This window comes from Bombina bombina, chromosome 1 (genome assembly GCF_027579735.1).
Source record: "Bombina bombina isolate aBomBom1 chromosome 1, aBomBom1.pri, whole genome shotgun sequence".
Classification (NCBI taxonomy): Eukaryota; Metazoa; Chordata; class Amphibia; order Anura; family Bombinatoridae; genus Bombina; species Bombina bombina.
The window spans coordinates 838,730,654-838,756,302 of record NC_069499.1 but is presented as its reverse complement, the minus strand read 5'-3'; the positions used below and the strand labels follow the sequence as shown (position 1 = coordinate 838,756,302).

At 42.5% G+C, this 25,649-nt stretch overlaps 1 protein-coding gene across 1 annotated transcript in view; it reads right to left on the bottom strand.

Annotated features, from left to right (window-relative positions):
- AP1G1 (adaptor related protein complex 1 subunit gamma 1) overlaps positions 1-25,649 on the bottom strand; it is a gene marked incomplete in the record, with an annotated part of 574,973 nt that overhangs the window by 214,675 nt on the left and 334,649 nt on the right. Inside the window, 6 exon segments of the mRNA XM_053699458.1 lie at positions 13,542-13,664; positions 14,492-14,546; positions 14,650-14,790; positions 14,945-15,058; positions 15,180-15,235; positions 24,276-24,374. Of these exon segments, the coding sequence (XP_053555433.1) occupies positions 13,542-13,664; positions 14,492-14,546; positions 14,650-14,790; positions 14,945-15,058; positions 15,180-15,235; positions 24,276-24,374 (588 nt within the window).

Here is a 25,649-nt window from a genome sequence, read left to right as displayed (position 1 = left end):
GGTCCTGTCTCAAAGGTAGCTTCCATGGTGGAGCCGATGACATATTCACCAGGTCTGCATACCAAGTCCTGCGTGGCCACGCAGGAGCTATCAAGATCACCGAAGCCCTCTCCTGATTGATCCTGGCTACCAGCCTGGGAATGAGAGGAAACGGTGGGAATACATAGGCTAGGTTGAAGGTCCAAGGTGCTACTAGTGCATCTACTAGAGTCGCCTTGGGATCCCTGGATCTGGACCCGTAGCAAGGAACCTTGAAGTTCTGACGAGACGCCATCAGATCCATGTCTGGAATGCCCCATAATTGAGTTATTTGGGCAAAGATTTCCGGATGGAGTTCCCACTCCCCCGGATGGAAAGTCTGACGACTCAGAAAATCCGCTTCCCAATTTTCCACTCCTGGGATGTGGATTGCAGACAAGTGGCAGGAGTGATTCTCCGCCCATTGAATTATTTTGTTCACTTCTTCCATCGCCAGGGAACTCCTTGTTCCCCCCTGATGGTTGATATATGCAACAGTCGTCATGTTGTCTGATTGAAACCTTATGAATTTGGCCTTTGCTAGTTGAGGCCAAGCTTTGAGAGCATTGAATATCGCTCTCAGTTCCAGAATGTTTATCGGGAGAAGAGATTCTTCCCGAGACCATAGACCCTGAGCTTTCAGGGGTTCCCAGACCGCGCCCCAGCCCACCAGACTGGCGTCGGTCGTGACAATGACCCACTCTGGTCTGCGGAAGCTCATTCCCTGTGACAAGTTGTTCAGGGTCAGCCACCAACGGAGTGAATCTCTGGTTCCCTGATCTACTTGGATCGTCGGAGACAAGTCTGTATAATCCCCATTCCACTGTCTGAGCATGCACAGTTGTAATGGTCTTAGATGAATTCGTGCAAAAGGAACTATGTCCATTGCCGCAACCATCAAACCTATTACTTCCATGCACTGCGCTATGGAAGGAAGAAGAACAGAATGAAGTACTTGACAAGAGCTTAGAAGTTTTGATTTTCTGGCCTCTGTCAGAAAAATCTTCATTTCTAAGGAGTCTATTATTGTTCCCAAGAAGGGAACTCTTGTTGACGGGGACAGAGAACTTTTTTCTATGTTCACCTTCCACCCGTGAGATCTGAGAAAGGCTAGGACAATGTCCGTATGAGCCTTTGCTTTTGACAGAGACGACGCTTGAATCAGTATGTCGTCCAAGTAAGGTACTACTGCAATGCCCCTTGGTCTTAGCACCGCTAGAAGGGACCCTAGTACCTTTGTGAAAATCCTTGGAGCAGTGGCTAATCCGAATGGAAGTGCCACAAACTGGTAATGCTTGTCCAGAAAGGCAAACCTTAGGAACCGATGATGTTCCTTGTGGATAGGAATATGTAGATACGCATCCTTTAAATCCACCGTGGTCATGAATTGACCTTCCTGGATGGTAGGAAGAATTGTTCGAATGGTTTCCATTTTGAACGATGGAACCCTGAGAAATTTGTTTAGAATCTTGAGATCTAAAATTGGTCTGAATGTTCCCTCTTTTTTGGGAACTATGAACAGATTGGAGTAAAACCCCATCCCTTGTTCTCCTAATGGAACAGGATGAATCACTCCCATTCCTAACAGGTCTTCTACACAATGTAAGAATGCCTGTCTTTTTATTTGGTCTGAAGACAATTGAGACCTGTGGAACCTTCCCCTTGGGGGTAGTTCCTTGAATTCCAGGAGATAACCTTGAGAAACTATTTCTAGCGCCCAAGGATCCTGAACATCTCTTGCCCAAGCCTGAGCAAAGAGAGAGAGTCTGCCCCCCACCAGATCCGGTTCCGGATCGGGGGCCAACACTTCATGCTGTTTTAGTAGCAGTGGCAGGTTTCTTGGCCTGCTTACCCTTGTTCCAGCCTTGCATTGGTCTCCAGGCTGGTTTGGTTTGAGAAATATTACCCTCTTGCTTAGAGGGTGTAGAATTTCAGGCTGGTCCGTTTCTGCGAAAGGGACGAAAATTTGGCTTATTTTTAGCCTTAAAAGACCTATCCTGAGGAAGGGCGTGGTGTGGCCCTTTCCCCCAGTGATGTCTGAAATAATCTCTTTCAAGTCAGGGCCAAACAGCGTTTTACCCTTGAAAGGGATGTTAAGCAATTTGTTCTTGGAGGACACATCCGCTGACCAAGACTTTAGCCAAAGCGCTCTGCGCGCCACAATAGCAAAACCTGAATTTTTCGCCGCTAATCTAGCTAATTGCAAAGTGGCGTCTAAGATAAAAGAGTTAGCCAATTTAAGTGCTTGAACTCTGTCCATAACCTCCTCATACGAAGATTCTTTATTGAGCGACTTTTCTAGTCCTTCGAACCAGAAACACGCTGCTGTAGTGACAGGAACAATGCATGAAATTGGTTGTAGAAGGTAACCTTGCTGAACAAACATCTTTTTAAGCAAACCCTCTAATTTTTTATCCATAGGATCTTTGAAAGCACAACTATCTTCTATAGGGATAGTAGTGCGTTTGTTTAGAGTAGAAACCGCCCCCTCGACCTTGGGGACTGTCTGCCATAAGTCCTTAAATATAGGGGGAGGAACAAAAGGTATGCCGGGCCTTTCCCATTCCTTATTTACAATGTCCGCCACCCGCTTGGGTATAGGAAAAGCATCGGGGGGCACCGGGACCTCTAGGAACTTGTCCATCTTACATAATTTCTCTGGAATGACCAAATTGTCACAATCATCCAGAGTAGATAACACCTCCTTAAGCAGAGCGCGGAGATGTTCTAATTTAAATTTAAATGTAATAACATCAGGTTCAGCTTGTTGAGAAATTTTTCCTGAATCTGAAATTTCTCCCTCAGACAAAACCTCCCTCCTGGCCCCTTCAGATTGGTGTGAGGGTATGTCAGAACCATTATCATCAGCGTCCTCATGCTCTTCAGTATCTAAAACAGAGCAATCGCGCTTTCTCTGATAAGTGGGCATTTTGGATAAAATGTTTTTGATAGAATTATCCATTACAGCCGTTAATTGTTGCATAGTAAGAAGTATTGGCGCACTAGATGTACTAGGGACCTCTTGTGTGGGCAAGACTGGTGTAGACACAGAAGGGGATGATGCAGTACCATGCTTACTCCCCTCACTTGAGGAATCATCTTGGGCAACTTCATTATCAGTGGTATCCTTGTCCCTACTTTGTTTGGACACTATGTCACATTCATCACATATATTTAAATGGGGAGGAACCTTGGCTTTCAAACATACAGAACATCGTCTATCTGATGGTTCAGACATGTTAACAGGCATAAACTTGATAACAAAGCACAAAAAAACGTTTTAAAATAAAACCGTTACTGTCACTTTAAATTTTAAACTGAACACACTTTATTACTGAATATGTGAAAAAGTATGAAGGAATTGTTCAAAATTCACCAAAATTTCACCACAGTGTCTTAAAGCCTTAAAAGTATTGCACACCAAATTTGAAAGCTTTAACTCTTAAAATAACGGAACCGGAGCCGTTTTTACATTTAACCCCTATACAGTCCCTGGTATCTGCTTTGCTGAGACCCAACCAAGCCCAGAGGGGAATACGATACCAAATGACGCCTTCAATAAGCTTTTTCAGTGGTTCTTAGCTCCTCACACATGCATCTGCATGCCTTGCTTTCCAAAAACAACTGCGCATTAGTGGCGCGAAAATGAGGCTCTGCCTATGACTAGAAAAAGGCCCCCAGTGAAAAAGGTGTCCAATACAGTGCCTGCCATTTTTTTTAATACAATCCCCAAGATTATAAGAACTAATTATAGTTATAATCCACCAAATATACTTATAAAGTAATCGTTTTAGCCCAGAAAAATGTCTACCAGTCTTTAAAGCCCTTGTGAAGCACTTTATTCTTATACTAAACTAAGAAAATGGCTTACCGGTTCCCATAGGGAAAATGACAGCTTCCAGCATTACCAAGTCTTGTTAGAAATGTGTCATAGCTCAAGCAGCAAAGTCTGCCCACTGTTTCCCCCAACTGAAGTTACTTCATCTCAACAGTCCTGTGTGGAAACAGCCATCGATTTTAGTAACGGTTGCTAAAATCATCTTCCTCTTACAAACAGAAATCTTCATCTCTTTTCTGTTTCAGAGTAAATAGTACATACCAGCACTATTTTAAAATAACAAACTCTTGATTGAAGAATAAAAACTACATTTAAACACCAAAAAACTCTTAACCATCTCCGTGGAGATGTTGCCTGTGCAACGGCAAAGAGAATGACTGGGGTAGGCGGAGCCTAGGAGGGATCATGTGACCAGCTTTGCTGGGCTCTTTGCCATTTCCTGTTGGGGAAGAGAATATCCCACAAGTAAGGATGACGCCGTGGACCGGACACACCTATGTTGGAGAAATCAGGATGATTAGCAATCTTTCTGTGAAAAAGTACAGAAAGAGCAGAGATTTGTCCTTTCAAGGAACTTGCAGACAAACCTTTTTCCAAACCATCCTGAAGAAACTGTAAAATTCTAGGAATTCTAAAAGAATGCCAAGAGAATTTATGAGAAGAACACCAAGAAATGTAAGTCTTCCAAACTCGGTAATAAATCTTTCTAGACACAGATTTACGAGCCTGTAACATAGTATTAATCACTGAATCAGAGAAACCTCTATGACTAAGTATTAAGCGTTCAATCTCCATACCTTCAAATTTAATGATTTGAGATCCTGATGGAAGAATGGGCCGTGAGATAGAAGGTCTGGCCTTAACGGAAGTGTCCAAGGTTGGCAACTAGCCATCCGAACGAGATCCGCATACCAAAACCTATGTGGCCATGCTGGAGCCACCAGCAGTACAAACGAACGCTCCATTAGGATTTTGGAAATCACTTTTGGAAGAAGAACTAGAGGCGGACAGATATAAGCAGGTTGATAATTCCAAGGAAGTGACAACGCGTCCACCGCTTCCGCCTGAGGATCCCTGGATCTGGACAGATACCTGGGAAGTTTCTTGCTTAGATGAGAGGCCATCAGATCTATTTCTGGAAGTCCCCAGATTTGAACAATCTGAAGAAATACCTCTGGCTGAAGAGACCATTCGCCCGGATGTAACGTCTGGCGACTGAGATAATTCGCTTCCCAATTGTCTATAGCTGGGATGTGAACCGCAGAAATTAGACAGGAGCTGGATTCCGCCCATACAAGTATCCGAGATACTTCTTTCATAGCCTGAGGACTGCGAGTCCCCCCTTGATGATTGACATATGCCACGGTTGTGACATTGTCTGTCTGAAAACAAATAAACGATTCTCTCTTAAGAAGAGGCCAGAACTGAAGATGATCTTGTGGACTCTTACCATTTTATGAAACAAAACAACTTAAACAGATACTGAACCTAAATGTTTTTTCTTTCATGAATCGGATAGAACATGCAATTTTAAGCAACTTTCTAATTTACTAATATTATCAATATTTCTTCATTCTTTGGTATCTTTATTTGAAAAGCAGGAATGAAAGCTTAGGAAATGGCCCATTTTAGGTTTAGTACCTGGGTAGTCCTTGTTGATTGGTGGCTAAATGTAGCCAATGATCAGCAAGTGCTATCCAGAGGTCTGAACCAAAAATGGGCCGGCTCCTAAGTTTTCATTCCTACTTTTCCAACAAAACGAAGAAAAATTAATAATAGGAGTAAATTGCATGCTCTATCCGAATCATACAGGAAACATTTTGGGTTTAGTATCTCTTTAAGGACTGCCAACAGGATATAAATCCAAAATCTCTTGATTTAAGCAGGTATAAAACAGAATTTATGCTTACCTGATAAAACATAATTTATGCTTACCTGATAAATTCCTTTCTTCTGTTGTGTGATCAGTCCACGGGTCATCATTACTTCTGGGATATAACTCCTCCCCAACAGGAAATGCAAGAGGATTCACCCAGCAGAGCTGCATATAGCTCCTCCCCTCTACGTCAGTCCCAGTCATTCGACCAAGAATCAACGAGAAAGGAGTAACCAAGGGTGAAGTGGTGACTGGAGTATAATTTAAAAAATATTTACCTGCCTTAAAACAGGGCGGGCCGTGGACTGATCACACAACAGAAGAAAGGAATTTATCAGGTAAGCATAAATTATGTTTTCTTCTGTTATGTGTGATCAGTCCACGGGTCATCATTACTTCTGGGATACCAATACCAAAGCAAAAGTACACGGATGACGGGAGGGATAGGCAGGCTCATTATACAGAAGGAACCACTGCCTGAAGAACCTTTCTCCCAAAAATAGCCTCCGAAGAAGCAAAAGTGTCAAATTTGTAAAATTTGGAAAAAGTATGAAGCGAAGACCAAGTTGCAGCCTTGCAAATCTGTTCAACAGAGGCCTCATTCTTAAAGGCCCAAGTGGAAGCCACAGCTCTAGTGGAGTGAGCTGTAATTCTTTCAGGAGGCTGCTGTCCAGCAGTCTCATAGGCTAAACGTATTATGCTACGAAGCCAAAAAGAGAGAGAGGTAGCAGAAGCTTTTTGACCTCTCCTCTGTCCAGAGTAAACGACAAACAAGGAAGAAGTTTGGCGAAATTCTTTAGTTGCCTGCAAGTAGAATTTGAGGGCACGAACTACATCCAGATTGTGTAAAAGACGTTCCTTCTTTGAAGAAGGATTTGGACACAAGGATGGGACAACAATCTCTTGATTGATGTTCCTGTTAGTGACTACCTTAGGTAAGAACCCAGGTTTAGTACGCAGAACTACCTTGTCTGAGTGAAAAATCAGATAAGGGGAATCACAATGTAAGGCTGATAACTCAGAGACTCTTCGAGCCGAGGAAATAGCCATTAAAAACAGAACTTTCCAAGATAACATTTTTATATCAATGGAATGAAGGGGTTCAAACGGAACACCCTGTAAAACGTTAAGAACTAAGTTTAAACTCCATGGTGGAGCAACAGCTTTAAACACAGGCTTGATCCTAGCTAAAGCCTGACAAAAGGACTGGACGTCTGGATTTTCTGACAGACGTCTGTGTAACAAGATGGACAGAGCTGAAATCTGTCCCTTTAATGAACTAGCTGATAAACCCTTTTCTAAACCTTCTTGTAGAAAAGACAATATCCTAGCGATCCTAACCTTACTCCAGGAGTAACCTTTGGATTCGCACCAGTATAGGTATTTCCGCCATATTTTATGGTAAATCCTTCTGGTAACAGGCTTCCTAGCCTGAATCAAGGTATCAATAACCGACTCAGAAAAACCACGTTTTGATAAAATCAAGCGTTCAATTTCCAAGCAGTCAGCTTCAGAGAAGTTAGATTTTGATGTTTGAATGGACCCTGTATCAGAAGGTCCTGTCTTAGAGGTAGAGACCAAGGCGGACAGGATGACATGTCCACTAGATCTGCATACCAAGTCCTGCGTGGCCAAGCAGGTGCTATTAGAATTACTGATGCTCTCTCCTGTTTGATTTTGGCAATCAATCGAGGAAGCAGCGGGAAGGGTGGAAACACATAAGCCATCCTGAAGTTCCAAGGTGCTGTCAAAGCATCTATCAGAACTGCTCCTGGATCCCTGGATCTGGACCCGTAGCGAGGAAGTTTGGCGTTCTGGCGAGACGCCATGAGATCTATCTCTGGTTTGCCCCAACGTCGAAGTATTTGGGCAAAGACCTCCGGATGAAGTTCCCACTCCCCCGGATGAAAAGTCTGGCGACTCAAGAAATCCGCCTCCCAGTTCTCCACTCCCGGGATGTGGATTGCTGACAGGTGGCAAGAGTGAGACTCTGCCCAGCGAATTATCTTTGATACTTCCATCATTGCTAGGGAGCTTCTTGTCCCTCCCTGATGGTTGATGTAAGCTACAGTCGTGATGTTGTCCGACTGAAACCTGATGAACCCCCGAGTTGTTAACTGGGGCCAAGCCAGAAGGGCATTGAGAACTGCTCTCAATTCCAGAATGTTTATTGGTAGGAGACTCTCCTCCTGATTCCATAGTCCCTGAGCCTTCAGAGAATTCCAGACAGCGCCCCAACCTAGTAGGCTGGCGTCTGTTGTTACAATTGTCCAGTCTGGCCTGCTGAATGGCATCCCCCTGGACAGGTGTGGCCGATAAAGCCACCATAGAAGAGAATTTCTGGTCTCTTGATTCAGATTCAGAGTAGGGGACAAATCTGAGTAATCCCCATTCCACTGACTTAGCATGCATAATTGCAGCGGTCTGAGGTGTAGGCGTGCAAAAGGTACTATGTCCATTGCCGCTACCATTAAGCCGATCACCTCCATGCATTGAGCTACTGACGGGTGTTGAATGGAATGAAGGACGCGGCATGCATTTTGAAGTTTTGTTAACCTGTCTTCTGTCAGGTAAATCTTCATTTCTACAGAATCTATAAGAGTCCCCAAGAATGGAACTCTTGTGAGAGGAAAGAGAGAACTCTTCTTTTCGTTCACTTTCCATCCATGCGACCTTAGAAATGCCAGAACTAACTCTGTATGAGACTTGGCAGTTTGAAAGCTTGAAGCTTGAATTAGAATGTCGTCTAGGTACGGAGCTACCGAAATCCCTCGCGGTCTTAGTACCGCTAGAAGGGCACCCAGAACCTTTGTGAAGATTCTTGGAGCCGTAGCCAATCCGAATGGAAGAGCTACAAACTGGTAGTGCCTGTCTAAGAAGGCAAACCTTAGATACCGGTGATGATCTTTGTGGATCGGTATGTGAAGGTAAGCATCCTTTAAATCCACTGTGGTCATGTACTGACCCTCTTGGATCATGGGTAAGATTGTCCGAATAGTTTCCATTTTGAACGATGGAACTCTTAGGAATTTGTTTAGAGTCTTTAAATCTAAGATTGGCCTGAAAGTTCCCTCTTTTTTGGGAACCACAAACAGGTTTGAGTAGAACCCTTGTCCTTGTTCCGACCACGGAACCGGATGGATCACTCCCATTGTTAACAGATCTTGTACGCAGCGTAGAAACGCTTCTTTCTTTATCTGGTTTGTTGACAACCTTGACAGATGAAATCTCCCTCTTGGGGGAGATAATTTGAAGTCTAGAAGGTATCCCTGAGATATGATCTCTAGTGCCCAGGGATCCTGAACATCTCTTGCCCAGGCCTGGGCGAAGAGAGAGAGTCTGCCCCCTACTAGATCCGGTCCCGGATCGGGGGCTCTCGGTTCATGCTGTCTTTGGGGCAGCAGCAGGTTTCCTGGCCTGCTTGTTTTTGTTCCAGGACTGGTTAGGCTTCCAGCCTTGCCTGTAACGAGCAACAGCTCCTTCCTGTTTTGGTGCAGTGGAGGTTGATGCTGCTCCTGTCTTGAAATTCCGAAAGGGACGAAAATTAGACTGTCTAGCCTTAGCTTTGGCCTTGTCTTGAGGTAGGGCGTGGCCCTTACCTCCCGTAATGTCAGCGATAATTTCTTTCAAACCGGGCCCGAATAAGGACTGCCCCTTGAAAGGTATATTAAGTAATTTGGACTTAGAAGTAACATCAGCTGACCAGGATTTTAGCCACAGTGCCCTGCGTGCCTGTATGGCGAATCCTGAGTTCTTAGCCGTAAGTTTGGTTAAATGTACTACGGCCTCCGAAATGAAAGAATTAGCTAGTTTAAGGACTCTAAGCCTGTCCGTAATGTCGTCTAGCGTAGAGGAACTAAGGTTCTCTTCAAGCGACTCAATCCAAAATGCTGCCGCAGCCGTAATCGGCGCGATACATGCAAGGGGTTGTAATATAAAACCTTGTTGAACAAACATTTTCTTAAGGTAACCCTCTAATTTTTTATCCATTGGATCTGAGAAAGCACAGCTATCCTCCACCGGGATAGTGGTACGCTTAGCTAAAGTAGAAACTGCTCCCTCCACCTTGGGGACCGTTTGCCATAAGTCCCGAGTGGTGGCGTCTATTGGAAACATCTTTCTAAATATTGGAGGGGGTGAGAACGGCACACCGGGTCTATCCCACTCCTTAGTAACAATTTCAGTTAGTCTCTTAGGTATAGGAAAAACGTCAGTACTCGCCGGTACCGCAAAGTATTTATCCAACCTACACAGTTTCTCTGGTATTGCAACGGTGTTACAATCGTTGAGAGCTGCTAAGACCTCCCCTAGTAGTACACGGAGGTTCTCCAATTTAAATTTAAAATTTGAAATATCTGAGTCCAATCTGTTTGGATCAGAACCGTCACCCACAGAATGAAGCTCTCCGTCCTCATGCTCTGCGAGCTGTGACGCAGTATCAGACATGGCCCTAGCATTGTCAGCGCACTCTGTTCTCACCCCAGAGTGATCACGCTTGCCTCTTAGTTCTGGTAATTTAGACAAAACTTCAGTCATAACAGTAGCCATATCTTGTAATGTTATCTGTAATGGCCGCCCAGATGTACTAGGCGCCAAAATATCACGCACCTCCCGGGCGGGAGATGCAGGTACTGTCGCGTGAGGCGAGTTAGTCGGCATAACTCTCCCCTCGCTGTTTGGTGAAATTTGTTCACATTGTACAGATTGACTTTTATTTAAAGTAGCATCAATACAGTTAGTACATAAATTTCTATTGGGCTCCACCTTGGCATTGGAACAAATGACACAGATATCTTCCTCTGAGTCAGACATGTTTAACACACTAGCAAAAAAACTTACAACTTGGTTATAATCTTTTTTAGCAAAAAAACGCACTGTGCCTCAAAGAGGTACTAACGATTAAATGACAGTTGAAATAATGAACTGAAAAACAGTTATAGCATCAAACTTTAAAACAACACAACTTTTAGCAAAGGTTTGTTCCCATTAGTAAAAAAAAAAAAAAAAAAAAAAACAACACTAATTAAATTTGTACATAAGAAAACAAAACAACGTTTTTTATTCACAGTCACTATAAGAATTCTCACAGCTCTGCTGAGAGAATTTACCTCCCTTCAAAGAAGTTTGAAGACCCCTGAGATCTGTCAGAGATGAACCGGATCATGCAGGAAATATAAAAGTAGCTGACTGGAATTTTTTGATGCGTAGCAAAGAGCGCCAAAAACGGCCCCTCCCTCTCCCACACAGCAGTGAAGAGAAACGAAACTGTCACAATTAAAGCAAAAAACTGCCAAGTGGAAAATAATGCCCAAATATTTATTCACACAGTACCTCAGCAATGTAAACGATTCTACATTCCAGCAAAAACGTTTAACATGAGAATAGTTATTAAAAGGATTAGTGACCTTTAACACAGTAGTTCCGGCTGAAGTGTATACATACATGTCATTTTAACGGTATGGCAGGCTTTTCTCATCAATTCCATTCAGAAAATAAAAACTGCCACATACCTCAATGCAGATTCATCTGCCCGCTGTCCCCTGATCTGAAGCCTTTACCTCCCTCAGATGGTCGAGAACAGCAATATGATCTTAACGACTCCGGTTAAAATCATAGTAAAAAATCTCTGTCAGATTCTTCCTCAAACTCTGCCAGAGAAGTAATAACACGCTCCGGTGCTATTTTAAAATAACAAACTTTTGATTGAAGTCATAAAAACTAAGTATAATCACCATAGTCCTCTCACACATCCTATCTAGTCGTTGGGTGCAAGAGAATGACTGGGACTGACGTAGAGGGGAGGAGCTATATGCAGCTCTGCTGGGTGAATCCTCTTGCATTTCCTGTTGGGGAGGAGTTATATCCCAGAAGTAATGATGACCCGTGGACTGATCACACATAACAGAAGAAATTACTTTCTCCAACGGTGTGTCCGGTCCACGGCGTCATCCTTACTTGTGGGATATTCTCCTCCCCAACAGGAAATGGCAAAGAGCCCAGCAAAGCTGGCCATATAGTCCCTCCTAGGCTCCGCCTACCCCAGTCATTCGACCGACGGACAGGAGGAAATATATATAGGAGAAACCATATGGTAACGTGGTGACTGTAGTTAGAGAAAATAATTCATCAGACCTGATTAAAAAACCAGGGCGGGCCGTGGACCGGACACACCGTTGGAGAAAGTAATTTATCAGGTGTTTTCTCCAACATAGGTGTGTCCGGTCCACGGCGTCATCCTTACTTGTGGGAACCAATACCAAAGCTTTAGGACACGGATGAAGGGAGGGAGCAAATCAGGTCACCCAAACGGAAGGCACCACGGCTTGCAAAACCTTTCTCCCAAAAATAGCCTCCGAAGAAGCAAAAGTATATAATTTAAAAAATTTGGTCAACAGGAACCTCATTCTTGAAGGCCCATGTGGAAGCCACAGCCCTAGTGGAGTGAGCTGTGATACTTTCAGGAGGCTGCCGTCCGGCAGTCTCAAAAGCCAATCTGATGATGCTTTTAAACCAAAAGGAAAGAGAGGTAGAAGTTGCTTTTTTACCTCTCCTTTAACCAGAATAAACAACAAACAAAGAAGATGTTTGTCTAAAATCTTCAGTAGCCTCTAAATAGAATTTTAGAGCACGGACAACGTCCAAATTGTGTAACAAACGTTCCTTCTATGAAACTGGATTCGGACACAAAGAAGGTACAACTATCTTCTGGTTAATATTTTTGTTGGAAACAACCTTCGGAAGAAAACCAGGCTCAGTACGTAAAACCACCTTATCTGCATGGACCAGATAGGGCGGAGAACACTGCAGAGTAGATAACTCAGAAACTCTTCTAGCGGAAGAAATTGCAACCTAAAACAAAACTTTCCAAGATAATAACTTAATATCTACGGAATGTAAGGGTTCAAACGGAACCCCTTGAAGAACTGAAAGAACTAGATTAAGACTCCAGGGAAGAGTCAAAGGTCTGTAAACAGGCTTGATTCTAACCAGAGCCTGAACAAACGCTTAAACGTCTGGCACAGCTGCCAGCCTTTTGTGAAGTAAAACAGATAAAACAGAGATCTGTCCCTTCAGAGAACTCGCAGAAAATCCTTTCTCCAAACCTTCTTGTAGAAAGGAAAGAATCTTAGGAATTTTTATCTTGTTCCATGGGAATCCTTTAGATTCACACCAACAGATATATTTTTTCCATATATTATGGTAAATTTTTCTAGTTACAGGCTTTCTAGCCTGAATAAGAGTATCTATTACAGAATCTGAAAACCCACGCTTTGATAAAATCAAGCGTTCAAACTCCAAGCAGTCAGTTGGAGGAAAACCAGATTCGGATGTTCGAATGGACCCTGAATAAGAAGGTCCTGTCTCAAAGGTAGCTTCCATGGTGGAGCCGATGACACATTCACCAGGTCTGCATACCAAGTCCTGCGTGGCCACACAGGAACTATCAAGATCACCGAAGCCCTCTCCAGATTGATCCTGGCTACCAGCCTGGGAATGAGAGGAAACTACATTTAAACACCAAAAAACTCTAAGCCATCTCCGTGGAGATGTTGCCTGTGCAACGGCAAAGAGAATGACTGGGGTAGGCGGAGCCTAGGAGGGACTATATGGCCAGCTTTGCTGGGCTCTTTGCCATTTCCTGTTGGGGAGGAGAATATCCCACAAGTAAGGATGACGCCGTGGACCGGACACACCTATGTTGGAGAAATTAGATTTTCATACAATGGTATGATATTATGAAAACATATATAACAAAAATCTAGGCATTCAAGGAAATAATCTTTATAAGACTACAAGATAGGTTCTTACCTGTGAGATATCATCCAGAATTGCTTTGTAGAGCTTTTGCACAGTGTATTCATGCATTTCTGAGCTATTGGTAATCAACTGAATGAGGTTAGGTACAGAATCATCTCGTACATAGCTTCCAGCCTATAAAAAAAAACGAAAAAAAAAAACACCACAACAAAAAGAAATAAGAACATGATAAAGGCAACGATGCAAGACCTCCTCAAGTAAATTAACGTATACAACTGGGAGAAGAGGTGTTAAAGGGCCATGATACCCAAATGTTGAAACACTTGAAAGTGATGCAGCATAGCTGTAAAAAGCTAACTAGAAAATATCACCTGAACACCTCAAAAGTTCCTCATTAGCCACATCGTAATTAAAGGACTTCTAAGCAGCAAATCAGTATGTTTGTCCCGGGACAGCTAAGGGATTGAGCCTCGTGCACACTCATATTATTTCCCAATTCAGTTTAAGGGAGTTTACTATGAAATCTCATGAGAGTTAAGTCAAATCTCATGAGATCACAGTAAAAGAGTTCATGACCTCAGCACTGTTGATGCTGATTGGCTGAAGTTAATTTCTTGATTTTTTTTTTTTATTATTTTTTTTTACCTGCAGCTGGGCAGCAGCTGAGTATAACTTTTTACACAGAACTAACTCTGCTGAACTGAGGAAATTGTGAGGTAAAATATCTTCCTTTTTTACATAGAGATGCTCAGGTGATATTTTCCTCTCAGCTTTTTACAGTTATACTGCATCACTTTCAAGTGATTTAGCATATGAGTATTATGTCCCTTTAAGTTATGGAACCAAGAGTTGGAGAACACAGCAAAAATAGGAAGGCTGAACTAAGTATTGAAGGAATATGACAAGAACAAGGTTGAACTATTCAGACAACTATAGCATATAATAATAAAAATGGGAATTTAGATAAACACAAAAATAAAATAAAACCCAATAGTACTTACTGTGGTAAGAACTCTCATAATAGTGTCTATGTGCCACCGCTTTGAAGGCGCATACCTATATATATATGTAAAAAATAAACAAATAATAATAATAGTAAGTACAGTGTGGCTTGCACTGCAATGGACAATATCAGAATGCATATTTGCAATTAACTTACTTTTCTGCAGCTAAAAAAATTCCTGATGCACAATCAGCTTTGAATTCTGGTTCACAGGAGTCCAGAAAATAAAGAAGCTCTTTCATCATCCCACGGATGTTATTACCATTGACCAAAGCAAAACTTAATTCCATTGCTCGTCTGCATGAGAAAAATATATGAATGGTTTAATAAAATAAGGCCACAAAAATAAGAAACCTCAGTACAAAAATATTGGGATTTGTCAGGTACTAGGTTACCCAACATTTTAAAGCCACAGATTAAACTAAGGATAGGGGTATATACACTCCCTTACCGTTTAATAGAGACATCTAAGTCTTTTAAACAATCCACAATTGTGCTGCGGTGTCTCTGTACTGCATTGTGGTCCGTCTGTACAGTCTTTAAAAGGGATGTTAGGGCTACATAACTGAAACAGACAAAACAAATGTCACATTTTAATTGAAATAATGGAATCATCATGATCCTATCCAAGTGTAAGGCAAAGTTAACTATTACATTCAACAAAAGAATGCTTAGTTTGAGCTTACCGTATATTTTTGTCATTATTTAATAAGAAGCGCCCCAAGATATTAATAGCAAGAACCTGTAATTTAAAAAAATAAATAAAAAAATTGATAGTTGAAGCAGATGGAGGGCAGAAGAAAAAAAAAAGTAATTGGAAGAAAAAGGAAAAGGAGTAAGAACAAAATAAAAATTAATGTATAATACGGAAAATTGTGTAAAAATAATATGGCTAAAAGGCGAAAGTGTAAAGGTTGAAGAAAAAAAAAACAATTTATGATTACCAGAAAAATTATTTTCCTTCCTGGCAAGGAGAGTCCTCAACTTCATTCCTTACTGTTGGAAAATACAACACCTGGCCACCAGGAGGAGGCAAAGACACCCCAGCCAAAGGCTTAAATATCCCTTCCACTTTCCCTATCCCCCAGTCATTCTGCTGAGGGAACAAGGAAAAGTAGGAGAAACATCAGAGTATAAAGGTGCCAGAAGAAATAATATAAAAAAGGGAGCCACCCAACAAAAAATAAATTACGGGCTGGGTCGTGGACTCTCCCTGCCAGGAAGGAAAGGAATTTATCTGGTAAGCATAAATTATGTTTTTCTTCCATAAGGCAGGGAAAGTCCACAACTGCATTCCTAACTGTTGGGGAAAACTATACCCAAGCTCCAGAGGACACTGAATGAATAACGGGAGGGAACAAAAAAAGAGGCAGACCCTATTCTGAGGGCACCACAGCCTGCAAAACTTTTCTCCAGAAAGCTGCTTCAGCCGAAAAAAGTGTGTAAGGAGGACCAGGTAGACGACTGACAAATCTGATCCATAGAAGTTTCGTTCTTAAAAGCCCAGGAGGAAGCCACTGCTCTAGTGTAATGAGCCGTTATCCTCTCAGGAGGCTGTCACCCCGCAGTCTCATAAGCTAAGCGGTTGACACTCCTCAACCAGAAAGATAGGGAAGTCGTAGTAGCCATCTGCCCCTTAAGCTTTCCCGTAAAGATGACAAAGAAGAAGATTGTCCGAATTCCTTAGTAGCCTGAAGATAGAACTTCAAGGCACGAACCACATACAGATAGTGAAGCAAGCGTTCCCGACGCTGAAGGATTAGGACACAAAGGGCTAGATTTATCAAGCCCCTGCGGCAGCAAGTTCTCACAAGAACTTGCTCGCCGCGATTTATCAAGCAGCGGTCACCAGACCGCTGCTTCCCTAACATCTTTGCCACCTCTATTGTGGCGAAATGAAATCTCCTCTGTCGAGTCCGACCAAGGAGATTGACAGCTCCTGCCCGCGCGTGAATGGCTGTGCGCGGGCAGGGGGCGGGATTGCACGCAAGCGCAAAATTGCGCTCGTGTGCAATGTTAATTACCTGCGGGTAATTTCGCCCCGTCACAGGCGAGCTGAGGCGTACAGGGGCGCGTATACGCGCCCCTGTACGCCTCAGCATTGATAAATCTAGCCCAAAGAAGAAACAACGTCTTGATTAATTTGACGATCCAACACCACCTTAGGGAGGAACCCTAATTTAGTATGTAAAATAGCCTTATCAGCATGGAAAACAAGATAAGGGGAGTCACATTGTAAAGCAGAAATCTCAGAAACTCTGCGAGCAGAGACAATAGCCAGCAAAAAAGAACCTGCTAAGATAACAATTTAATGTCAACAGCATGCATAGGCTCAAACGGAGCCCGCTGCAAAACACAATAAGATTAGGCTCCAAGGCGGAGGCCCAGATCAAAACACAGGTCTGATCCTAGTCAAAGCCTTAACAAAGGACTGCAAATCATGAAGCTTAGCCAATCTCTTGTGCAGTAACACCGACAGGGCCGATATCTGTCCCTTCAGGGAACTAGCAGATAGACCCTTCTCCAGTCCATCCTGGAAACAAGATAAAATTCTGGCAACCATAACCTTATGCCAGGAAAAGCCACGCTCTTCACACCAGAACAAGTCCTGCACACTTTATGGTAGATACGACGAGTAACTGGCTTACGAGCTTGAACCAGAGTGTCAATAACACTCTCAAAGAACCCTCTCTTCGCTAAGACTAAACGTTGAATCTCCACGCAGACAGCCTCAAAAAATCTAGATTTTGATAAACGAAGGGACCCTGTATCAGCAGATATCTGCGACATGGCAACCTCCATTGAGGAGATGAGGACATCCTCACCAGATCTGCAAACCACATCCTTTGCGGCCACGATGGAGCACTCAATCACTGATATTCGCTCCTGCTTGATGAGAGCCACCACACGAGAAGCGATAAAGGAGGAAAACGATAAACGAGTCTGAACCTCCATGGTACTGATAGGGCATCTATCAATTCCGCCTGAGGATCTCTCGACCTACACCTGGGTAGCTTGGTATTGAAGCGGGATGCCATGAGATCTATCTCCGGCGTCCCCCACTCGCTGCATACCTCTGCAAACACCTTGGGGAGGAGAGACCATTACCCCAGGTGAGAGGTATGCCTGCTGAGGAAGTCCGCTTCCCAGTTGTCCACACCCGGAATGTGGATCACTGACAGCGTAATATGGGAGTCTCAGCCCACTCTAGTATCTGAGATACTTCTCTCATCGCTAAGGAACTTCTTGTTCCCCTGTTGGTTGATGTAGGCAACCAAGGTTATAGTGTCTGATTGGAATCTGATAAGCTGGGACGAACCCAGAAGGGGCCAAGCCTTCAAGGCATTGAAGATAGCCCGTAGTTCCAATATACTGATCAGAAGGGAGGACTCCTCCTGAGTTCACAGTCCTTGTGTCTTCTTGGCACCCCAAACAGCTCCCCAGCCGGAAAGGCTTGCGTCCGTAGTCACAATCTCCGAGGACGGTCTCAAGAAGCACGTGCCTTGAGACAGATGACCTGGACAGAGCCACCAAGAGAGCGAGTCTCTCGACAGGTTGTCCAGCAGAATCTGTTGAGACAGATCTGAATGGTCGCCGTTCCATTGTCTCAGCATGCATAGTTGTAAGGGTCTGAGATTAAATTTGGCAAAAGGAATGATGTCCTTACAGGACACCATGAGTCTGATCACCTCCATACACTGAGCCACTGAGGGTCTCAAGGAGGCCTGGAGGGCAAGACATGCAGTAATTAGCTTGCAACGTCTCTGATCAGTGGAGGAATATTCTCATGGATATGGAGTCTATTATTGTCCCCAGGAAAATCACCCTTGTACTTGTAGTAAGAGAACTCTTTTCCAAGTTTATCTTCCATCCATGTGATCAAAGAAGATTGAGAAGGGACTACGAATGTTCTTTCGCTAAACGAAAAGATGGTGCCTGCAATACCTAGGTAAGGCGCTACTGCAATACCTTGTGTTCTGGCAACGGCTAGAAGAGTCCCACAAACTTTTGAAAATATCCTTGGAGCAGTAGCTAGGCCAAACGGAAGAGCTATGAACTGGAAGTGCTGGTCCAGAAAGGCAAACCTCAGGAACTGAAAATGTTCCCTGTGTATCGGAATGTGAAGATATGCATTCTTCAGGTCTTTGGTTCAGGAAGGACAGTTTATGACCACCTGAGGAAGGATTGACCAAATAGTCTCCATCTTGAAAGAGGGAACACTCAGAAAGTCCAGAATTGGATGAAAAGTTCCCTCCTTCTTTAAGTCCAGAATTGGATGACAAGTTCCCTCATTCTTTGGAACCACAAAGAGGTTTGAATAAAACCCCAAACCTATTTCTGCTGTAGGTACTGGGACAATTACTCCTAGAGAGGAGAGATCCCGTACGCAACCTAAGAAGGAAGCCCTCTTTTCTTGTCTTGAAGACAAACTGGAGAGTAGGGATCTGCCCCTGGGAAGATGAGACTTGAATACTATCCCGTATCCTTGAGATGCGACCTCCAGGACCCAAGGATCCTATACATCCTGGAACCAAGCGTCTGAAAAAGAGACAGTCTGGATCGGGGGCCGCCCCTTCATGCCGATTTGTTCTCGGCGGGCTTCTTAGTCTGTTTAGACTTATTCCAGGACTGACCTGCCTTCCAAGTACTCTTGGGCTGCTCGGATTTGGATTAGGGTTGCTGTCGTTGTGATTTGTCAGAACGAAAAGAACAAAAATTAGACAATTGCCGTCCCTTAGGCCTATTTTTCTTATCCTGCGGTAGCCAGGCACCTTTCCCTCCGGTAACCGTAGAAATAATGGAGTCTAGCCCTGGACCGAATAAAATCTTCCCCTTGAAAGGAAGAGAAAGGAGTCTGGATTTAGAAGTCATATCCGCAGACCAAGACTTCAACCAGAGAGCCTGGCAGGCTAGGACCGCAAAGCCAGAAACTTTTGCATTTATGCAAATAATCAGCATATTTGCGTCACAGATGGAGTTAGCAATTCTCAGAGCCTTAATTCTCTCCTGAATATCCGCGAGGTGAGTCTCCACCTCAATGAGCTCCGACAGAGTGTTGCACCAGTAGGTCCAGCAACCGTGGCTACAGCTGCCGCCGGTTGAAATATCTTCCTCAGAAAGGTTTCCATTTTCTTATCCATAGGCTCTCTAAAAGAACTGGACTCCAGAGGGATAGTAGTAGTACGCTTAGCCAGCATAGAAATTGCACCATCCATCTTAGAGATGGAGCCCCACAAATCTAATTGAGAGTCAGGAACCGGGAATACCTTTTTAAAAATAAGAATAATAAAAGTAGACGAGGGGGAAGAAGAAGTTCCTATTCTTTCGCATTCGTTACTAATAATGTTCGCCATTTAAACTGGCACAGGAAAAGTCAGAGGGACCTTCCTGTCTTCATAAACCCTGTCTAATTTAGGGATCTTAGGTTCCTCAGGTAGTGTAGCCTCTGAAACCTTTATCGTAGACAGAACCTCCTTTAATAAAAAACGCAGATGCAAAATTTTAAATCTAAAAGGTGGTTTCCTCCGCTGAAGGAGGTTTAGAAACTGAAGTCTCTGACTCAGAAAGTTCACCCTCTGAAGTTACAGAGGTTAACTCATCCTCGGAAAGCTGGGGCATAGTAGCTAAATCCGACAAATATTTAGATGACTCTAGGGGGGATATCTATCAAGCCGTCAACTTTGTTGAATTCGACGGCACCGATACACTCGCCTAATATCATGGCGGCGGACCTGAATACGATCTCCATATTTAAAAAAAAAAGCCAGCAAAAAGCTGCGCACCATGTACGGGGCAATGAGCATCAGACTGTTAACTAACAGTCATCGATCTCGCGTCTATTAGGCTTTTTACCAACTTTATTTACACCCTGTCACTAAACACCGCCACTATACTAAAATGTTTAACCTCTATCCCGCCGCCACTAAAGTTATTAACCCTATCACGCCGCTCAAGGACCGCACCGCCACCTAAATAAAGGTATTAACCCCTATCCCGCCGCTCCCGGACCCCGCTGCCACTAAATAAAAGTATTAACTGTTATCCTGCCGCTCACGGACCCTGCCGCTCCTGGACCCCACCGCCACTAAATAAAGTTATTAACCCCTATCCCATCGCTCCCGGACCCCGCCCCCACTAAATAAACGTATTAACCCCTAAACCTATGGCCTCCAACATCACTACCACTAACTAAACCTATTAGCCCCTAAACCGCCAGCCCCCCACATCGCCATGAACTAAATTACGCTATTAACTTACCCTAAACCTAACAAGCCTCTAACCTTAAATTAAAATTACAACATCCCTATCTTCAAATAAATTTAAACATACCTGTAGAATTAAAATAAACTATTTTTAAACTATTAATTAACCTACCCTATTATACTACACTTTAATTAAACTACCAATTAAATTAACTAAATTACATATTAAAAAAACCCTAACCCTACTCAAATTTAAATATACTATTTAACCTTATTAAAAATTACTAAATTACAAAAAAAATTAACTTCTAAGTTACAAAAAATAAAAAAACACTAAATAACGAAGAAAAAACAACCACATTATCAAAAATAAAGAATTACACCTAATCTAATAGCCCTATCAAAATAAAAAACGCCCCCCCCCCCAAATAAAAAACCCCTAACCTACAAGAAACTACCAATGGCCCTTAAAAGGGCCTTTTGTGGGGCATTGCAAACACCACCCAACAGTAAAACCCACCACCCCCACAACCCCCCCAAATAAAAACCCTATCTAAAATAACCTAAGCTCATTTGTATGGGCATTGCCCTTAAAAGGGCATTTAGCTCTTTTACTGCCCAGACCCTACTCTAAAAATAAAACCCACCAAAAAAAAACTTAAATAAACCTAACACTAACCCCGACGATCCACTTACAGTCATCCGGGCAGCAAGAAGTCTTCATCCGGGCGGTTTCTTCCATCTTCATCCAGCCGGCGAAGTATTCATTTAGACGGCATTTATCTTCATCCACCCGGCGCAGAGCGGGTCCATCCTGAAGACATCCGTCACAGAGCTCCTCTTCAATACGGTCGCCGCCGTAAACTGGAACTTGAAAGTGATGTAATCCAAGATGGCGTCCCTTGCATTCCTATTGGCTGATTGGAACAGCCAATAGGATTTTAGCAGCTCTAATCCTATTGGCTGATTGGAACCTTTCAGCTAATAGGAATGCAAGGGACGCCATCTTGTATGATGTCACTTGCATTCAAGTTCCAGTTTACGGCGGCGACTATATTGAAGATGAGCTCCGCGCCGGATGGATGAAGAAAGAAGATGCTGTCTGGATGAAGACTTCACTGGCTGGATTGTAGGCTAGGGTTTTTTTTATTTGGGGGGGGGGGGGGGTTATTTTGATAGGGCTATTAGATTAGGTGCAATTCTTTTTTATTTTTTATAATGTGTTTTGTTTTCGTAAATTTAGTGTTTTTTATTTTTTGTAACTTAGCGGTTATTTTTTGTAATTTAGTAATTTTTAATAAGGGGTTAGGGTTTTTTTTAATATGTAATTTAGTTGATTTAATTGGTAGTTTAATTTAAGTGTAGTATAATAGGGTAGGTTAATTAATAGTTTAAAAATAGTTTATTTTAATTCTACTGGTAAGTTTAAATTTATTTGAAAATAGGGATGTTGTAATTTTAATTTAAAGTTAGCTGCTTGTTAGGTTTAGGGGTTGATAGCTTAATTTAGTTTAGGGCGATGTGGGGGGCTGGCGGTTTAGGGGTTAATACGTTTATTTAGTGGCGGCGGGGTCCAGGAGCGGCGGAATAGGGGTTAATAAATTTTATTAAGGTTGTGGCGATGTCGGTGGCAGCAGATTAGGGGTGTTTAGAGTTGGGGTTTATGTTAGGTGTAAACGTAACTTGTTTTCTACCATAGAAATCAATGGGATATCTGGCAGCATCGAACATAAGCTTTCGCTGCTTATTTCACACTCCCATTGATTCCTATGGCATCCCCGGCCTCCAGGGTGGCGGACTGAAAACCAGGTATGCTGGGCCGAAATAGACGCGAGCGTACCTGTTAACTATTTGATAACTTTGAAAAAGTGTCAAATAGAGCCCAATGTGTATTCGGAACATCTGTAATGACGTAAGCATCGATCTGTGTCGGATTGTGACCGGCGGATCGTATGTTACGTCAGATTTCAACTTTTGCCGGTCTGTAGGCTTTGAAACTAGGTCGGATCAAGCTTGTAACAATTACACTGCAGAATTCCAGCGTATTTGCGGTTGACGGCTTGATGAATATCTCCCTAGGTCAGGAGAACTATTTTAACCTTTATCTTACGTTTGCTAGGCACTCAGGGCCGCAGACACCGCCGATTGTAACTGCGCGGTAATGTCCACTGGAAAAAAGCCCCCTTCAGATGGAGGATTAGTTGAGCCGTGGGGAACTGCATGTGGAGCAAGTAGTGCAGAAAGGGTAGTAATCTCTCGGGACACAGATTCCTGAGAGGTAGACAGCTCAGAGGGGCTTATAGCGCTATGAGTATTAGCAGGCTTGCCTCCCTTCTTAGACTTTAGAACAGTGCTTAGGCAAATGGAAAAAAATTGAGCAGGCGGGCAAACCACGGCCTTCTCACAATATAAAGAGGAATTATTAATGAGTACAGAAGGAACAGAACCTTCTAATGTAGTATCAGAGTCCTCCATAGCTAAGATATATTCACAGAAGGACAAAAAGAAAACGCTTTTATTCAAAAAACGGCACCTTTATAATCCCAATGGCTGGGGCACTCACCAACTCCTAGACCCAGACAGCTAACAGTGAAAACGCTCTCCTTAGGAGTGATGTCCACAGCAGAAATGAAGACCGCACCCGGTCACGTGGAGCGTAGGGCAGGACTTCCCCTGCTATGAAAAAGGTGCTATGCTATTATGGGCTGAGCAACACTCAAAAATGAAAGTGAAACCTGTTTGTTCCAAGCCAAAAGCACACAGTCTGAGCCCAAAATACTCTCACATTAAAGCAGTTATAAATAACCCCTAGCTGTTCAAATAATCTCCCTGAAGGAAATATTAACCCTTTAACCTATCGAGGCATAAAGGAGCCACACTGTGACCCTGTATAGAAAAAGTGTATAAAAAACGGTCTTACCCTCCAGGATCCATGCTGTGGAACAGGCACAGCCTCTCAAGTGTGACAGTCTTGCAGCGACGCTTCTGACATGGACTTGAGTGTGAAACAGCAAGCAGTGAAACTCGTCAACACTGATTGCTCAGGAGCTGTTAGGCGACATCCTTTCCCTGCATCTCCAGACTCTCTCATCAAAACTCTCAATAAGAGGTTGACATGATTACTTAAAACTCCAGTCCATTCTTGAAGGGAACATACAAGAAACTACAGGACTATCCAAGACCTTCTGACACTTCTCTGCCACCTCCTATAGTGACGAAAGGCAAAGAATGACTGGGGGATAGGGGAAGTGGGGGGGATATTTAAGCCTTTGGCTTTGGAGTCTTTGCCTCCTACTGGTAGCCAGATGTTGTATTTCCCAACAGTAAGGAATGAAGTCATGGACTCTCCCTGCCTTATGCAAGGAAAGGACCTTTGCTATTGGTAAGAATATTCAGCAAATAGAGGAACTGTTAGTCGTTCACAGTGTGTAATGAAGATGAAAGTATGTGCTGTACAAATTTGATCAGGGGTATGAAATTCAGACAACAGCAGTAAAAGAGTGCTATATTACAAGATGGAAACATAAAAAAAAAAAAAAAAAGTATAAAGGGTGATGGACAAAAGTTTTTTTACCGTACCCGTAAGCCGCTCTCTGACTTTATGTCCATGATGGTTAGGACTGTCTCATATAAAATGGCATTGCCCACATTCTTACTGGTCTCAGTATTTGTTGCAACCTAAATGTGACAGTAAAATGACAAAAGCAATGAGATTTGCTTGAAAAAGTAACATCCCTTACAGAAGGCCAGTCACATTACACAGTATAATACCTCCAACACTCTACAACTATTTTATATCCTTATTCACACACACTTAATTATATCTCACTGCTATAAAAAGCAGAACACATGCTCTCTGAGCCCTGTGCTTTAAGTTGCTCTGGGTTACAAGTGGCAGTTACCAATTGTAATTATAGCCATAACTAGTCGATAAGCCTGCCCAGAGGGCAGTCTATTTTTTAAACTACAGATGTAGAAACAACATATTTTGGTAACTCTTCTTTTATATAAATATTTAAGCTACAGGTGTAGCAATACAATAATTATAATGGACTACTGTCTTAAATATATCAAAAAATATATCAAAAATATTTTTCTATATAATAAACTACATATATAGCCACACTCTATTTGGACAAACAACTGTCAAAATGTATTATCTTTAAATTATATCTACTTTAAGTATATTTCTTTATATACAACATTTTTAGTAAAACAGGCATCACTTCCAGTTATTAATTTCCCTTGTTCTTGTCCGTCTATGACCTTAACTTTTACATCTGCAGAGCCTTTTACCCTTGAAAAAGCTACATATAACTGTACATGGCTAAAAATTGGCTCTGGCAAATAGATGCCAATTCTTTCTAAAGTTTGTCCCTGAGCTTTGTTAATTGTCATAGTGAATGCCAATTTAACTGGAAATTGTCGTCTTCTTAATACAAAAATAAGTTCAGTATTGATTGGGGCTAAATCTATTCGGGGAATGAAAACATTTTGCCCTTCAGCTGTACCTGTTAATACTTGTGCAATAATTAAATTTTCACGTAATGCTTTCACAACTAATCTGGTGCCATTACAAAGACCTCTTTTGGTGTTAAGATTACGCAAAAGCATAATACTACCTTTTTTAAGATTGAGTTTATGAACTGGCATTCCAGAAGGTGCCAATTCATTTAAAAACTCAACTGGGTAATTATCCCTATCTTCCTGTGATTCATCATCAATGGAATCTGTACTTAAGTAAGTAGAGGTTTCACATTTTAACACACTGAGTACTTCCTCATTGATTTTATCAACATCACTATTTTTTGGACATAAAATTACCATTTTTGAAAACTTAAAAGCATCAGAATCTTTACTCTTCACCAAAAAAACTCCTTTACTATAGAGTCTTTGCATATCATTTGGGATGGAATTTCAAAGATGTCTTCATGCAAACCATGATCATTTGTC